Genomic DNA, 18258 nt, shown 5'->3' on the forward strand with positions numbered 1-18258 from the left:
CTATAGCAACATGAAGTAGTATGTTCTGGGGTTGTTACTATAGCAACATGATATAGTCTGTTCTAGGGTTGTTACTATAGCAACATGATATAGTCTGTTCTAGAGTTGTTACTATAGCAACATGATATAGTCTGTTCTAGGGTTGTTACTATAGCAACATGATATAGTCTGTTCAAGGGTTGTTACTATAGCAACATGATATAGTCTGTTCTAGGGTTGTTACTATAGTGATTCTCAGAGGTATTGTGACAATGAAGTGAAACATGAAGCTGAATGTCCTGGTGAAAACTGTCCTAATGTTGGCAACAAACAGCCTGATGTTGTCACCCAGAATCACACGGTTCTTTTCCAAGCTATAGCACACAATACTGTTACATATAGTAGGTTTTTATTCCATACTGGTATCGTGGCAACCGTAGTCTGTTCGATACATTCCAGAGAGAGAGAGAGAGAGAGAGAAAGAGAGATAGAACGAGGACGAGAGAGAGAAAGATGGAGAGACAGACATAGAAAGGGAGAGAGTGAGAGAGAAGGAGAGAGACAGAGAGACAGAGAGACAGAGAGAGAGACATATAAAGTATACTAAAGGACAGACTCACCTCGTCCACAGTCAGGGCCTCTGAATCCTAAGAAGCAGTGACATGTTCCCGACACACAGTCACCGTTGCCATGGCAATCACTGGGACAGTCGTCAATGGAGTCTGTGGGAACACATACATCAACTTCAATCAATTAAATGTTATTTATAAAGCTTTTTTTTATTTTATTTTATTGTTTTACACTTGACAGTTGTCACAAAAGTGCTCTAAATTGACCAGGAACTACAGCGGAAGCAGAGTGACCAGGAACAACTCTGTAAGGAGGAAACCTGGAACTCTGCCATGTAACAGGGAAGAGCATTAGATGCACAGCAAAAAGGCTACTTCCTAGTCGTCGTAGTAGGACCTGTCATGAAAGAATAACATGGCTCGTGTCACATGGTGATCCTCATACATGTAAAGCGGATGGAAAAAGGATCAGGCATGTTCGTATATTAACATGTACGTGTCAAACATACAAGATGGGTAAACTATGAGAGCACTGATAAACACTATCATCTAGCTCACTAGCTCATCCAACCCGAAACCATCAGCGACATCTCAAATGGCATCATATGCCCTGTGGACTCTGATTAAAAGTGGTGCACTATATAGGGAATATATAAATATAAATCTCTCTCTCTCTCTCTCTCTCTCTCTTTCTCTCTCTCTCTCTCTCGCTCTCTCTCTGTCTCTCTCTCTCTTTCTATGTCTGTCTCTCCATCTTTCTCTCTCTCTTTCTATGTATGTCTCTCCATCTTTCTCTCTCTCTCGTCCTCTCTCTCTCTCTCTCTCTCTCTCTCTCTCTGTCTCTCTCTGTCTGTCTGTCTCTCTCTCACTCTCTCTCGTTCTGTCTGTCTGTCTCTCCATCTCTCTCTCTCTCTCTCTCTCTCTCTCTCTCTCTCTCTCTCTCTCTTCACAGCAGAAGGAATTCATAACACGATGCGCAGTGAATTAAATAAGAAATGGTGCTGAAAAAATATTCACTCTTGTCCAGTGCCTGCAGCCAGCCTAGTGTTGCTCCCAGGCAGAACTCTTGGAACAAAGCAGCTTTTGTGATTCGACAAAGGGCTTGAAATGTGTGCGGGGACCGCTGTTTTCCTTGCCTCAGGAGGCTCAATCAACACAGAGGAGAGGGAGCAGGGAGAGAGGGAGCAGGGAGAGAGGGAGAGGGGAGAGAGGGAGCAGGGAGAGAGGGAGAGGGGAGGAGGAGAGGAGAGAGGGAGAGGGGAGAGAGGGAGAGGGGAGGAGGAGAGGAGAGGAGAGAGGGAGAGGGGAGATAGGAAGAGAGGAGAGAGGGAGAGGGGAGAGAGGGAGAGAGGGACAGAGTGGGAAGACATGGGGAGGAGAGGAGGGAAACGGGACAGAGGAGGAGGGGAGTGCTGGGAGGAGGAGAGGGGGGAAACGGGACAGAGGAGGAGGGGAGTGCTGGGAGGAGGAGAGGAGTGCTGGGAGGAGGAGAGAGGGAAAGTAGGGCTGGGGGGGAGGAGAGGGTATACGAGGGGGGGGTAGGAGAAGGGGTGAGTGGGATGAGAGGGGGGAGAGGGGGGAGAGGGGGGGAGAGGTTGAGGAGAGTTTCAGAAGCTACAGGGCATTACCATTTGCATTTCTTCCTGGAGGGGCAATTATACAGGACAGATTCAACACTGATTCCTGGTGAGAGACTGGCTGAAGGCATCATACTGAAGGGTGGTAGGATGGAGGGAGGATGGAGGGAGGGAGGGTGGAGGTAGGATGGAGGGAGGGTGGAGGGAGGATGGAGGGAGGGAGGGTGGAGGATGGCGGGAGGGAGGGTGGAGGGAGGGTGGAGGTAGGATGGAGGGAGGGTGGAGGGAGGGAGGGTGGAGGGTGGAGGGAGGGAGGGTGGAGGGAGGGTGGAGGTAGGATGGAGGGAGGGTGGAGGTAGGATGGAGGGAGGGTGGAGGGTGGAGGGAGGGTGGAGGGAGGGAGGGTGGAGGGTGGAGGGAGGGAGGGTGGAGGGAGGGTGGAGGGAGGGTGGAGGGAGGGTGGAGGTAGGATGGAGGGAGGGTGGAGGTAGGATGGAGGGGGGGTGGAGGTAGGATGGAGGGAGGGTGGAGGGTGGAGGGAGGGTGGAGGGAGGGAGGGTGGAGGGTGGAGGGAGGGTGGAGGGAGGGAGGGTGGAGGGTGGAGGGAGGGAGGGTGGAGGGAGGGTGGAGGTAGGATGGAGGGAGGGTGGAGGGAGGGTGGAGGGAGGGAGGGTGGAGGGTGGAGGGAGGGTGGAGGGAGGGTGGAGGGAGGGAGGGTGGAGGGTGGAGGGATGATGGAGGGAGGATGGAGGGAGGGTGGAGGTAGGATGGAGGGGGGGTGGAGGTAGGATGGAGGGAGGGTGGAGGGTGGAGGGAGGGTGGAGGGAGGGAGGGTGGAGGGTGGAGGGAGGGAGGGTGGAGGTAGGATGGAGGGAGGGTGGAGGGTGGAGGGAGGGAGGGTGGAGGGAGGGTGGAGGGAGGGAGGGTGGAGGGTGGAGGGAGGGTGGAGGGAGGGTGGAGGGAGGGAGGGTGGAGGGTGGAGGGATGATGGAGGGAGGATGGAGGGGGGGTGGAGGTAGGATGGAGGGAGGGTGGAGGGAGGGTGGAGGGAGGGAGGGTGGAGGGATGATGGAGGGGGGGTGGAGGTAGGATGGAGGGAGGATGGAGGGAGGGTGGAGGGAGGGAGGGTGGAGGGATGATGGAGGGAGGGAGGGTGGAGGGAGGATGGAGGGAGGGTGGAGGGAGGGTGGAGGGAGGATGGAGGGAGGATGGAGGGAGGGAGGGTGGAGGTAGGATGGAGGGAGGGTGGAGGTAGGATGGAGGGAGGGAGGGTGGAGGGTGGAGGGAGGGTGGAGGGAGGGTGGAGGGTGGATGGAGGGAGGGTGGGTGGAGGGTGGAGGGAGGGTGGAGGGAGGGTGGAGGGTGGATGGAGGGAGGGTGGAGGGTGGATGGAGGGAGGGAGGGTGGAGGGTGGAGGGAGGGTGGAGGGAGGGTGGAGGGTGGATGGAGGGAGGGTGGAGGGTGGATGGAGGGAGGGTGGAGGGAGGGTGGAGGGAGGGTGGAGGGAGGGAGGGTGGAGGGAGGGTGGAGGGAGGGAGGGTGGAGGGTGGAGGGAGGGTGGAGGGAGGGTGGAGGGAGGGAGGGTGGAGGGTGGAGGGAGGGAGGGTGGAGGGTGGAGGGAGGGAGGGTGGAGGGATGATGGAGGGAGGGAGGGTGGAGGGATGATGGAGGGAGGGAGGGTGGAGGGAGGGAGGAGGGAGGGAGGATGGAGGGAGGATGGAGGGAGGATGGAGGGAGGGTGGAGGGAGGATGGAGGGAGGGTGGAGGGAGGATGGAGGGAGGGTGGAGGGAGGGAGGGTGGAGGGTGGAGGGAGGGAGGGTGGAGGGAGGATGGAGGGAGGATGGAGGGAGGGAGGGTGGAGGGATGATGGAGGGAGGATGGAGGTAGGGTGGAGGGAGGATGGAGGGAGGGAGGGTGGAGGGTGGAGGGAGGGAGGGTGGAGGGAGGATGGAGGGAGGGAGGGTGGAGGGAGGATGGAGGGAGGGTGGAGGGAGGGTGGAGGGAGGATGGAGGGAGGGTGGAGGGAGGATGGAGGGAGGGAGGGTGGAGGGTGGAGGGAGGGAGGATGGAGGGAGGATGGAGGGAGGGAGGGTGGAGGGAGGATGGAGGGAGGGTGGAGGGAGGGTGGAGGGAGGATGGAGGGAGGGTGGAGGGAGGATGGAGGGAGGGAGGGTGGAGGGTGGAGGGAGGGAGGGTGGAGGGAGGATGGAGGGAGGGTGGAGGGAGGATGGAGGGAGGGAGGGTGGAGGGTGGAGGGAGGGAGGGTGGAGGGAGGATGGAGGGAGGGAGGGTGGAGGGAGGGTGGAGGTAGGATGGAGGGAGGGTGGAGGTAGGATGGAGGGGGGGTGGAGGTAGGATGGAGGGAGGGTGGAGGGAGGGTGGAGGGAGGGTGGAGGGAGGGAGGGTGGAGGTAGGATGGAGGGAGGGTGGAGGGAGGGAGGATGGAGGGAGGGAGGGTGGAGGGAGGGTGGAGGTAGGATGGAGGGAGGGTGGAGGTAGGATGGAGGGAGGGTGGAGGGTGGAGGGAGGGTGGAGGGAGGGAGGGTGGAGGGAGGGTGGAGGTAGGATGGAGGGAGGGTGGAGGTAGGATGGAGGGAGGGTGGAGGGTGGAGGGAGGGTGGAGGGAGGGAGGGTGGAGGGATGATGGAGGGAGGGTGGAGGTAGGATGGAGGGAGGGTGGAGGGTGGAGGGAGGGAGGGTGGAGGGAGGGTGGAGGGTGGAGGGAGGGAGGGTGGAGGGAGGGTGGAGGTAGGATGGAGGGAGGGTGGAGGGTGGAGGGAGGGAGGGTGGAGGGAGGGTGGAGGGAGGGAGGGTGGAGGGTGGAGGGAGGGTGGAGGGAGGGAGGGTGGAGGGTGGAGGGATGATGGAGGGAGGGTGGAGGGAGGGTGGAGGGAGGGTGGAGGGTGGAGGGATGATGGAGGGAGGGTGGAGGGAGGGTGGAGGGAGGGAGGGTGGAGGGAGGGTGGAGGGAGGGAGGGTGGAGGGTGGAGGGAGGGTGGAGGGAGGGTGGAGGGAGGGAGGGTGGAGGGTGGAGGGATGATGGAGGGAGGGTGGAGGGAGGGAGGGAGGGTGGAGGGTGGAGGGAGGGTGGAGGGAGGGTGGAGGGTGGAGGGTGGAGGGTGGAGGGATGATGGAGGGAGGGTGGAGGGAGGGTGGAGGGAGGGAGGGTGGAGGGAGGGTGGAGGGAGGGTGGAGGGAGGGAGGGTGGAGGGTGGAGGGAGGGAGGGTGGAGGGTGGAGGGAGGGAGGGTGGAGGGAAGATGGAGGGAGGGAGGGTGGAGGGATGATGGATGGAGGGAGGGTGGAGGGAGGATGGAGGGAGGGAGGGTGGAGGGTGGAGGGAGGGAGGGTGGAGGGATGATGGAGGGAGGATGGAGGGAGGGTGGAGGGAGGATGGAGGGAGGGAGGGTGGAGGGTGGAGGGAGGGAGGGTGGAGGGAGGATGGAGGGAGGGAGGGTGGAGGGAGGATGGAGGGAGGGTGGAGGGAGGGTGGAGGGAGGATGGAGGGAGGGTGGAGGGAGGATGGAGGGAGGGAGGGTGGAGGGTGGAGGGAGGGAGGGTGGAGGGAGGATGGAGGGAGGGAGGGTGGAGGGAGGATGGAGGGTGGAGGGAGGGTGGAGGGAGGGAGGGTGGAGGGTGGAGGGTGGAGGGAGGGAGGGTGGAGGGAGGGTGGAGGGTGGAGGGAGGGTGGAGGGAGGGATGATGGAGGGGGGGTGGAGGTAGGATGGAGGGGGGGTGGAGGTAGGATGGAGGGAGGGTGGAGGGAGGGAGGGTGGAGGGATGATGGAGGGAGGGAGGGTGGAGGGAGGATGGAGGGAGGGTGGAGGGAGGGTGGAGGGAGGAGGGAGGGAGAATGGAGAGTGGAGGGAGGAGGGAGGGTGGAGGTAGGATGGAGGGAGGGAGGGTGGAGGATGGAGGGAGGGTGGAGGGAGGGTGGAGGGAGGGAGGGTGGAGGTAGGATGGAGGGTGGAGGGAGGATGGAGGTAGGATGGAGGGAGGGAGGGTGGAGGGATGATGGAGGGGGGGTGGAGGTAGGATGGAGGGAGGGTGGAGGGAGGGTGGAGGGAGGGTGGAGGGAGGGAGGGTGGAGGGATGATGGAGGGGGGGTGGAGGTAGGATGGAGGGGGGGCGGAGGTAGGATGGAGGGAGGGTGGAGGGAGGGAGGGTGGAGGGATGATGGAGGGAGGGAGGGTGGAGGGAGGATGGAGGGAGGGTGGAGGGAGGGTGGAGGGAGGATGGAGGGAGGGTGGAGGTAGGATGGAGGGAGGGAGGGTGGAGGGAGGGAGGGTGGAGGGAGGGTGGAGGTAGGATAGAGGGAGGGTGGAGGTAGGATGGAGAGAGGGAGGGTGGAGGGTGGAGGGAGGGTGGAGGGAGGGTGGAGGGTGGATGGAGGGAGGGTGGAGGGTGGATGGAGGGAGGGTGGAGGGAGGGTGGAGGGAGGGTGGAGGGAGGGAGGGTGGAGGGAGGGTGGAGGGAGGGAGGGTGGAGGGTGGAGGGAGGGTGGAGGGAGGGTGGAGGGAGGGAGGGTGGAGGGTGGAGGGAGGGAGGGAGGGTGGAGGGAGGGAGGGTGGAGGGATGATGGAGGGAGGGAGGGTGGAGGGATGATGGAGGGAGGATGGAGGGAGGATGGAGGGAGGGAGGGTGGAGGGTGGAGGGAGGGAGGGTGGAGGGATGATGGAGGGAGGATGGAGGGAGGGTGGAGGGAGGATGGAGGGAGGGAGGGTGGAGGGAGGGAGGGTGGAGGGAGGATGGAGGGAGGGAGGGTGGAGGGAGGATGGAGGGAGGGTGGAGGGAGGGAGGGTGGAGGGATGATGGAGGGAGGATGGAGGGAGGATGGAGGGAGGGAGGGTGGAGGGTGGAGGGAGGGAGGGTGGAGGGATGATGGAGGGAGGATGGAGGGAGGGTGGAGGGAGGATGGAGGGAGGGAGGGTGGAGGGTGGAGGGAGGGAGGGTGGAGGGAGGATGGAGGGAGGGAGGGTGGAGGGAGGATGGAGGGAGGGTGGAGGGAGGGTGGAGGGAGGATAGAGGGAGGGAGGGTGGAGGGTGGAGGGAGGGAGGGTGGAGGGAGGATGGAGGGAGGGAGGGTGGAGGGAGGATGGAGGGAGGGTGGAGGGAGGGTGGAGGGAGGATGGAGGGAGGGTGGAGGGAGGATGGAGGGAGGGAGGGTGGAGGGTGGAGGGAGGGAGGGTGGAGGGAGGATGGAGGGAGGGAGGGTGGAGGGAGGATGGAGGGAGGGTGGAGGGAGGGTGGAGGGAGGGAGGGTGGAGGGTGGAGGGAGGGAGGGTGGAGGGAGGGAGGGTGGAGGGTGGAGGGAGGGTGGAGGGATGATGGAGGGTGGGTGGAGGGAGGGTGGAGGGAGGGTGGAGGGAGGGTGGAGGGAGGGTGGAGGGATGATGGAGGGTGGGTGGAGGGAGGGTGGAGGGAGGGTGGAGGGAGGGTGGAGGGAGGATGGAGGGAGGGTGGAGGGAGGGTGGAGGGAGGGTGGAGGGAGGGTGGAGGGAGGATGGAGGGAGGGTGGAGGGAGGGTGGAGGGAGGGTGGAGGGAGGGTGGAGGGAGGAGGGAGGGTGGGTGGAGGGAGGATGGAGGGAGGGTGGAGGGTGGATGGAGGATGGAGGGAGGATGGAGGGAGGATGGAGGGAGGGAGGAGGGAGGGTGGAGGGTGGATGGTTTATTTTATTTATTATTACAACAACAGCCCCCACTAAGCTGCCCTGTGGTTATTACATCAACAGCCCCCACTAAGCTGCCCCTGTGGTTATTACATCAACAGCCCCCACTAAGCTGCCCTGTGATTATTACATCAACAGCCCCCACTAAACTGCCCTGTGGTTATTACAACAACAGCCCCCACTAAGCTGCCCTGTGGTTATTACATCAACAGCCCCCACTAAGCTGCCCTGTGGTTATTACAACAACAGCCCCCACTAAGCTGCCCTGTGGTTATTACATCAACAGCCCCCACTAAGCTGCCCTCTGATTATTACATCAACAGCCCCCACTAAGCTGCCCGGTGGTTATCACAACAACAGCCCCCACTAAGCTGCCCTGTGGTTATTACATCAACAGCCCCCACTAAGCTGCCCTGTGGTTATTACATCAACAGCCCCCACTAAGCTGCCCTGTGGTTATTACATCAACAGCCCCCACTAAGCTGCCCTGTGGTTATTACAACAACAGCCCCCACTAAGCTGCCCTGTGGTTATTACATCAACAGCCCCCACTAAGCTGCCCTGTGGTTATTACATCAACAGCCCCCACTAAGCTGCCCCTGTGATTATTACATCAACAGCCCCCACTAAGCTACCCTGTGGTTATTACATCAACAGCCCCCACTAAGCTGCCCCTGTGGTTATTACATCAACAGCCCCCACTAAGCTGCCCTGTGGTTATTACATCAACAGCCCCCACTAAGCTGCCCTGTGGTTATTACATCAACAGCCCCCACTAAGCTGCCCCTGTGGTTATTACAACAACAGCCCCCACTAAGCTGCCCTGTGGTTATTACATCAACAGCCCCCACTAAGCTGCCCTGTGGTTATTACATCAACAGCCCCCACTAAGCTGCCCCTGTGGTTATTACATCAACAGCCCCCACTAAGCTGCCCTGTGGTTATTACAACAACAGCCCCCACTAAGCTGCCCTGTGGTTATTACATCAACAGCCCCCACTAAGCTGCCCTGTGGTTATCACAACAACAGCCCCCACTAAGCTGCCCTGTGGTTATCACAACAACAGCCCCCACTAAGCTGCCCTGTGATTATTACATCAACAGCCCCCACTAAGCTGCCCTGTGGTTATTACATCAACAGCCCCCACTAAGCTGCCCCTGTGATTATTACATCAACAGCCCCCACTAAGCTGCCCCTGTGATTATTACATCAACAGCCCCCACTAAGCTGCCCTGTGATTATTACATCAACAGCCCCCACTAAGCTGCCCTGTGGTTATTACATCAACAGCCCCCACTAAGCTGCCCCTGTGATTATTACATCAACAGCCCCCACTAAGCTGCCCCTGTGATTATTACATCAACAGCCCCCACTAAGCTGCCCTGTTGTTATTACATCAACAGCCCCCACTAAGCTGCCCCTGTGATTATTACATCAACAGCCCCCACTAAGCTGCCCCTGTGATTATTACATCAACAGCCCCCACTAAGCTGCCCTGTGATTATTACATCAACAGCCCCCACTAAGCTGCCCTGTTGTTATTACATCAACAGCCCCCACTAAGCTGCCCTGTGATTATTACATCAACAGCCCCCACTAAGCAGCCCTGTGATTATTACATCAACAGCCCCCACTAAGCTGCCCTGTGGTTATTACATCAACAGCCCCCACTAAGCTGCCCCTGTGATTATTACAACAACAGCCCCCACTAAGCTGCCCCTGTGATTATTACATCAACAGCCCCCACTAAGCTGCCCTGTGGTTATTACATCAACAGCCCCCACTAAGCTGCCCCTGTGGTTATTACATCAACAGCCCCCACTAAGCTGCCCTGTGGTTATTACATCAACAGCCCCCACTAAGCTGCCCTGTGATTATTACATCAACAGCCCCCACTAAGCTGCCCTGTGGTTATTACAACAACAGCCCCCACTAAGCTGCCCGGTGGTTATTACATCAACAGCCCCCACTAAGCTGCCCCTGTGGTTATTACAACAACAGCCCCCACTAAGCTGCCCCTGTGGTTATTACATCAACAGCCCCCACTAAGCTGCCCTGTGGTTATTACATCAACAGCCCCCACTAAGCTGCCCTGTGGTTATTACATCAACAGCCCCCACTAAGCTGCCCTGTGATTATTACATCAACAGCCCCCACTAAGCTGCCCTGTGATTATTACATCAACAGCCCCCACTAAGCTGCCCTGTGGTTATTACATCAACAGCCCCCACTAAGCTGCCCTGTGATTATTACATCAACAGCCCCCACTAAGCTGCCCTGTGGTTATTACATCAACAGCCCCCACTAAGCTGCCCTGTGGTTATTACAACAACAGCCCCCACTAAGCTGCCCTGTGGTTATCACAACAACAGCCCCCACTAAACTGCCCTGTGGTTATTACATCAACAGCCCCCACTAAGCTGCCCCTGTGGTTATTACATCAACAGCCCCCACGAAGCTGCCCTGTGGTTATTACAACAACAGCCCCCACTAAGCTGCCCTCTGATTATTACAACACAAGACAGGAACTCCTCAAAGGTGAAGTGCATGTTTACAAAACAAGATGGTTGACGTCTATTTCATCCTGAGTTGGACATACCACCAGTACTAACATTCCACCATGTCAAGCAGTCAACCAGATGGGCTTCTGAGGGCTACGTGTCAACAATATGTTTGGCCTGGCTGAGATACAGTGGTTGACACAGTGGTTGGTACAGTGTACACTGGTTGGTACAGTGGTTGGTACAGTGTACACTGGTTGGTACAGTGGTTGGTACAGTGGTTGGTACAGTGGTTGGTACAGTGGTTGGTACAGTGTACACTGGTTGGTATAGTGGTTGGTACAGTGGTTGGTACAGTGTACAGCGGTTGGTACATTGTACAGTGGTTGGTACAGTGGTTGGTAGAGTGCACACTGGTTGGTACAGTGGTTGGTACAGTGTACAATGGTTGATACAGCGGTTGGTACATTGTACAGTGGTTGGTACAGTGGTTGGTACAGTGTACACTGGTTGGTACAGTGGTTGGTACAGTGGTTGGTACAGTGCACACTGGTTGGTACAGTGGTTGGTACAGTGGTTGGTACAGTGTACAGTGGTTGGTACAGTGTACAGTGGTTGGTGCAGTGGTTGGTACAGTGTACATTGGTTGGTACAGTGTACATTGGTTGGTACAGTGGTTGGTACAGTGGTTGGTACATTGTACAGTGGTTGGTACAGTGGTTGGTACAGTGTACAGTGGTTGGTACAGTGGTTGGTACAGTGTACACTGGTTGGTATATTGGTTGGTACAGTGGTTGGTACAGTGTACAGTGGTTGGTACAGCGGTTGGTACATTGTACAATGGTTGGTACAGTGTACACTGGTTGGTACAGTGGTTGGTACAGTGTACAGTGGTTGGTACAGTGTACAGTGGTTGGTACAGTGGTTGGTACAGTGTACAGTGGTTGGTACAGTGTACATTGGTTGGTACAGTGGTTGGTACAGTGCACAGTGTACAGTGGTTGGTACAGTGTACATTGTTTGGTACAGTGGTTGACACAGTGGTTGGTACAGTGGTTGCTCCACTTTTGCGATTACACTGAGGTACATAGAGGTAATTTGTGGAATAGTACGGTACCCTGCATCACCACTTCATTGTTCCAGAGCACTGATTAGGCTTTTGGGTCCTACTGTGTCTCTAACTGACAATGAATGTACGACATAAACCAAAATAGAAACTGATAATTGTGCACGACTTCAGTATTACTTACTAAAACTGTTGTTACACTAAGGTATTTATTATTTTATTTTGTTAGGATAATTTTGCTCTTACTGTAGTACTGTAGGCCACTCCCGGCCAGTCACGTTGTACAGCGCCTGAGTGGCGCAACGGTCTAAGACACTGCATAGCAGATGCTGGTTCAATACCAAGGGGCACGGGATGGGTGTAGGTCTTATTTATTTAAAAAGCATATTGAAGTTAGAAGCAATAGCCTATCCGCTGTGGTCAACTATTTCAGCACCGTTTCACGCTGCTCTGAGACACGCATGGGGACTGGTCTTCACTCCGTTTGGGAATTGGTTAGACTACAATTAGAAATGTTAAGCTCTTAGTGTAACCGTTATGTAACCTTTATGTAACCTTTATTTAACTAGGCATGTCAGTTAAGAACAAATTCTTATTTACAAGGACAGCTCCTTCCTGCCCGTCAGGGAATTGAACCCTGGTCTCCCGCGTGCCCGCACGACACAGAGATTATTTAGCTAAATAGCCCAGTGCTGTATAGCCGACGCCCGACCGTCACGTTGTACAGCGCCATATTTTCTGCCCCATCCTAACGGAAACCCGTAGGGTTTTTCATTTTTCTTGGAATAGAAACACCCTAATATTAATCAAATGAATTGAGCAACATTTCTTAAAATCTGTCCCATATACTATGGTCTGACACAAAAAAAATGGTTTTAAATTCTCTAGTACAGCCACTATTGAAAGCTATCAAATGCTTCTCAAAGACGCCCTCTAGTGGTCAAACTAGCACTAACTAGCATTAATGGTACCAGCGGTTCACACTTAAATAACGTGCCATAGAATTCTGTGGCACAATGCAACTTGTGCTGCAGTACGCTGCAACTTTAAAGGACGAACCACTGTACCTCCTTTTGTTTAACATACTGTAGGCTGACGACATACATCACAGTTCAAGAGAGGAGAGGAGTTGGACAGAAAAGGAGATGAGAGGAGAGAAGAGGAGATGAGAGGAGAGAAGAAGAGATGAGAGGAGAGAAGAGAAGAAGAGATGAGAGGAGAGAAGAGAAGAGGAGATGAGAGGAGAGGAGATGAGAGGATACAATAGATGAGAGGAGAGAAGAGGAGAGGAGATGAGAGGAGATGAGAGGAGACAATAGATGAGAGGAGAGAAGAGGAGAGGAGATGAGAGGAGACAATAGATGAGAGGAGAGGAGAGAAGAGGAGATGAGAGGAGACAATAGATGAGAGGAGAGGAGAGAAGAGGAGATGCGAGAAGAGATGAGAGGAGAGGAGAGGAGAGGAGATGAGAGAAGAGATGAGAGGAGAGGAGAGGAGATGAGAGAAGAGTGTGCAGGTTTAATCAGTGCCTCTCTCAGGAGATGTTCAGGTTCTTTGAGTGATGGGCCATATAGAGAGAGAGAGAGAGAGCGAGAGAGAGAGAGAGAGAGAGAGAGAGAGAGAGAGAGAGAGAGAGAGAGAGAGAGAGAGAGAGAGAGAGAGAGAGAGAGAGAGAGAGAGAGAGCAAGAGAGAGAGAGCAAGAGAGAGAGAGCAAAATAGAGAGAGAGAGAGACTCCACTGGTACAGAGACAGGGATCACATGCAGGGAGGCTGTGGAGCAGGTGTGTGTGTGTGTGTGTGTGTGTGTGTGTGTGTGTGTGTGTGTGTGTGTGTGTGTGTGTGTGTGTGTGTGTGTGTGTGTGTGTGTGTGTGTGTGTGTGTGTGTGTGTGTGTGTGTGTGTGTGTGTGTGTGTGGGTGTGTGTGTGTGTGTGTGTGTGTGTGGCAGAGAGTGGGAGGTCAGATAGAGAGAGAAACCATGACCAACAACATTGGACACTTTATGGAACAAAAAGCCTTCACTATATCATCCTGGAATATCCAAGGCCTGAGGTCATCTGCATTTGGCCTAAAGAGCAAGAACCCGGACTTCACCAAAGAAATCGGTAATGCAGACATTGTCATCCTGCAAGAAACCTGGTATAGAGGAGACGGACTCACTGGTTGCCCTCTAGGTTACAGAGAGCTGGTAGTCCCATCCACCAAACTACCAGGTGTGAAACAGGGAAGGGACTCAGGGGGAATGCTAATTTGGTATTGAGCAGACCTAACTCACTCCATTAAATTAATCAAAACAGGAACATTTTACATTTGGCTAGAAATTCAAAAGGAAATTATCTTAACCTGTTGAGGCTGGGGGCGCTGTTGTCAGTATTTATGGTAATCGTGTAATTTTTGAAACGGCTTCCTACAAAATTCTTGATCGTACAATATGCATATTATTATTATTATTGGATAGAAAACAGTCTATAGTTTCTATAGGAGTTGAAATTTTGTCTCTAAGTGGAACAGAACCCATTCTACAGCAATTTCCCTGACATGGAGTCAGATTTCAGAAATTTTGGCCACTGTTCTGGAGTCAGTTTTGAAGCCAATGTTATTCCTATGAGTATACGGACACTGCTTACGTCTTCCCCTGGATGCCTTTACGTGATGACGATTTGAATGGGGTCGATTGCGCGTTCACAGGCACTATAAATTAAAAAACCCTGTAGCTAGTCACTCTTTTGGAGCTGCGTCATGCGCCTGGAGGACACCGACCCGCACCTGTTCCAAGCATTAGTGTTGGGAGTAATCTTTCTCCGGTCATGTTAAGACTCGTTATAGGAGTTAAAAACATCATAAGGTAGTTAATTTAAAGCGTTTTATAGCAATTTATATCCGTTTAGTGCGATTTTGGGACATTTATTTCTGAAACGCTGTGAATCGCTGGGCACGCTTCCAGTTCATGCTGAACGCAGTTGGCATTTCCACATGGCAAGAGGACAGCTTTCCACCAAAAGACGATTAGACCCAAGAAAGGATCCTTTGCCCAAGATACTGATGGAAGAACAGCACAAAATAGGAAATTTTTATTATGATAAATCGTATTTCTATCGAAAAATGTTAGTAGCTTAGGACGCCATGTTTTTTGACGTAGCTTCGCTTGGCGCAAACTGTATTGAAAAGTAAGGATAATTTAAAAAATGTAATTCCGCGATTGTATTAAGAATTAAATTGTCTATCAATCGCTGTCCACCCTATATTTTTTAGTCACGTTTATGAGTATTTATGTATACGAGTAGATCACTGTCTAATATGGCGCAAGGACATTTTCTCACCAGCTGGGCTACTTTCCCCATTGTCTAACCATGATTTTGGTGGCTAAATATGCACATTTTCGAACAAACTGTATATGCATGTTGTAATGTGATGTTACAGGGGTGTCATCTGAAGAATTCTGAGAAGGTTAGTGAAAAAAATTATATATTTTGGCGATGTTTACGTTATCGCTCACTTTGGCTAGAATTAATGCTAGGGTAATGTTTGCACATGTGCTATGCTAATATAACGATTTATTGTGTTTTCGCTGTAAGACACTTAGAAAATCTGAAATATTGTCTGTATTCACAGGATCTGTGTCTTTCGATTAGTGTATGCTGTGTATTTTTACGAAATGTTTGATGATTAGTAAGTAGGTAAACACGTTGCTCTATGTAGTTATTCTAGTCCATTTGTGATGGTGGGTGCAATTGTAACCTATGCCATCTACCTGAAATATGCACATTTTTCTAACAAAACCTATCCCATACCATAAATATGTTATCAGACTGTCATCTGATGAGTTCTTTTCTTGGTTAGGGGCTATAAATATCTTAGTTTAGCCGAATTAGTGATAGCTACTGTTGTTAGTGGACATAGAAAAATGGTGGATTATGCTAATGTGGTTTTAGCTAATAGATTTACATCTTTACATATTGTGTCTTCCCTGTAAAACATTTTAAAAATCGGACATGTTGGCTGGATTCACAAGATCTGTGTCTTTCATTAGCTGTATTGGACTTTAATGTGTGAAAGTGAAATATTTAAAAAAAATATTTTTTTTGAATTTCGCGGCTCTGCCTTTTCAGTGGGGGTGGGGGGGGAGTGCCGCTAGCGGCACCCTCATCCTAGACAGGTTAACAGAGAAAATTGTCCTCCTGTGTGCTACCTATATCCCCCCACTAGAATCCCCATATTTTAATGAAGACAGCTTCTCCATCCTGGAGGGGGAAATCAATCATTTCCAGGCCCAGGGACATGTATTAGTCTGTGGCGACCTAAATGCCAGAACTGGACACGAACCTGACACCCTCAGCACACAGGGGGACAAACACCTGCCTGCAGGTGACAGCATTCCCTCCCCCATATGCCCCCCTAGGCATAACTATGACAACATAACCAACAAAAACGGGTCACAACTCCTGCAGCTCTGTCGCACGCTGGGTATGTACATAGTCAATGGTAGGCTTCGAGGGGACTCCTATGGTAGGTACACCTATAGCTCATCTCTTGGCAGTAGCACTGTAGACTACTTTATCACTGACCTCAACCCAGAGTCTCTCAGAGCGTTCACAGTCAGCCCACTGACACCCCTATCAGATCACAGCAAAATTACAGTCTACTTGAACAGAGCAATACTCAATCATGAGGCATCAAAGCCAAAGGAACTGAGTAACATTAAGAAATGCTATAGATGGAAGGAATGCAGTTTGGAAACCTACCAAAAAACAATTAGGCAACAGCAAATCCAATCCCTTTTAGACAACTTCCTGGGTAAAACGTTCCACTGCAATAGTGAAGGTGTAAACTTGGCAGTAGAAAATCTTAACAGTATATTTGACCTCTCAGCTTCCCTATCAAATCTAAAAATCTCAAATAGAAAACCGAAGAAAATGAACAACAATGACAAATGGTTTGATGAAGAATGCAAAAATCTAAGAAATAAATTGAGAAACCTGTCCAACCAAAAACATAGAGACCCGGAAAACCTGAGTCTACGCCTTCACTATGGTGAATAACTAAAACAATACAGAAATACACTACGGAAAAAGAAGGAACAGCATGTCAGAAATCAGCTCAATGTAATTGAAGAATCCATAGACTCTAACCAATTCTGGGAAAATTGGAAAACACTAAACAAACAACAACACGAAGAATTATCTATCCAAAATGGAGATGTATGGGTAAACCACTTCTCCAATCTTTTTGGCTCTATAACAAAGAATAAAGAGCAAAAACATATACATGATCAAATACAAATACTAGAATCAACTATTAAAAACTACCAGAACCCACTGGATTCTCCAATTACCTTGAATGAGTTACAGGACAAAATAAAAACCCTCCAACCCAAAAAGGCCTGTGGTGTTGATGGTATCCTTAATGAAATGATCAAATATACAGACAACAAATTCCAATTGGCTATACTAAAACTCTTTAACATCGTCCTTAGCTCTGGCATCTTCCCCAATATTTGGAACCAAGGACTGATCACCCCAATCCACAAAAGTGGAGACAAATTTGACCCCAATAACTACCGTGGAATATGCGTCAACAGTAACCTTGGTAAAATACTCTGCATTATCATTAACAGCAGACTCGTACATTTCCTCAATGAACACAATGTACTGAGCAAATGTCAAATTGGCTTTTTACCAAATTACCGTACAACAGACCATGTATTCACCCTACACACCCTAATTGACAACCAAACAAACCAAAACAAAGGCAAAGTCTTCTCATGCTTTGTTGATTTCAAAAAAGCCTTCGACTCAATTTGGCATGAGGGTCTGCTATACAAATTGATGGAAAGTGGTGTTGGGGGTAAAACATACGACATTATAAAATCCATGTACACAAACAACAAGTGTGCGGTTAAAATTGGCAAAAAACACACACATTTCTTCACACAGGGTCGTGGGGTGAGACAGGGATGCAGCTTAAGCCCCACCCTCTTCAACATATATATCAACGAATTGGCGCGGGCACTAGAACAGTCTGCAGCACCCGGTCTCACCCTACTAGAATCCGAAGTCAAATGTCTACTGTTTGCTGATGATCTGGTGCTTCTGTCACCAACCAAGGAGGGCCTACAGCAGCACCTAGATCTTCTGCACAGATTCTGTCAGACCTGGGCCCTGACAGTAAATCTCAGTAAGACCAAAATAATGGTGTTCCAAAAAAGGTCCAGTCGCCAGGACCACAAATTCCATCTAGACACCGTTGCCCTAGAGCACACAAAAAACTATACATACCTCGGCCTAAACATCAGCACCACAGGTAACTTCCACAAAGCTGTGAACGATCTGAGAGACAAGGCAAGAAGGGCATTCTATGCCATCAAAAGGAACATAAATTTCAACATACCAATTAGGATCTGGCTAAAAATACTTGAATCAGTCATAGAGCCCATTGCCCTTTATGGTTGTGAGGTCTGGGGTCCGCTCACCAACCAAGATTTCACAAAATGGGGCAAACACCAAATTGAGACTCTGCATGCAGAATTCTGCAAAAATATCCTCCGTGTACAACGCAGAACACCAAATAATGCATGCAGAGCAGAATTAGGCCGATACCCACTAATTATCAAAATCCAGAAAAGAGCCGTTAAATTCTACAACCACCTAAAAGGAAGCGATTCCCAAACCTTCCATAACAAAGCCATCACCTACAGAGAGATGAACCTGGAGAAGAGTCCCCTAAGCAAACTGGTCCTAGGGCTCTGTTCACAAACACAAACCACCCCACAAAGCCCCAGGACAACAGCACAATTAGACCCAACCAAATCATGAGAAAACAAAAAGATAATTACTTGACACATTGGAAAGAATTAACAAAAAAACAGAGCAAACTAGAATGCTATTTGGCCCTAAACA

General features: G+C 52.2%; 1 protein-coding gene across 6 annotated transcripts in view; it reads right to left on the reverse strand.

The window, feature by feature from the left end:
• Positions 1 to 18258, reverse strand: part of LOC129821062 (teneurin-4-like) — a 511923-nt gene that overhangs the window by 77749 nt on the left and 415916 nt on the right. For all 6 annotated transcript variants that reach the window (XM_055878317.1, XM_055878316.1, XM_055878314.1 and 3 more), the window contains one exon: positions 600 to 701. In XM_055878317.1, the coding sequence (XP_055734292.1) occupies positions 600 to 701 (102 nt within the window). The remainder of the gene's footprint in view (positions 1 to 599; positions 702 to 18258) is intronic.

The sequence above is a fragment of the Salvelinus fontinalis genome, chromosome 23 (assembly GCF_029448725.1).
Source record: "Salvelinus fontinalis isolate EN_2023a chromosome 23, ASM2944872v1, whole genome shotgun sequence".
Classification (NCBI taxonomy): Eukaryota; Metazoa; Chordata; class Actinopteri; order Salmoniformes; family Salmonidae; genus Salvelinus; species Salvelinus fontinalis.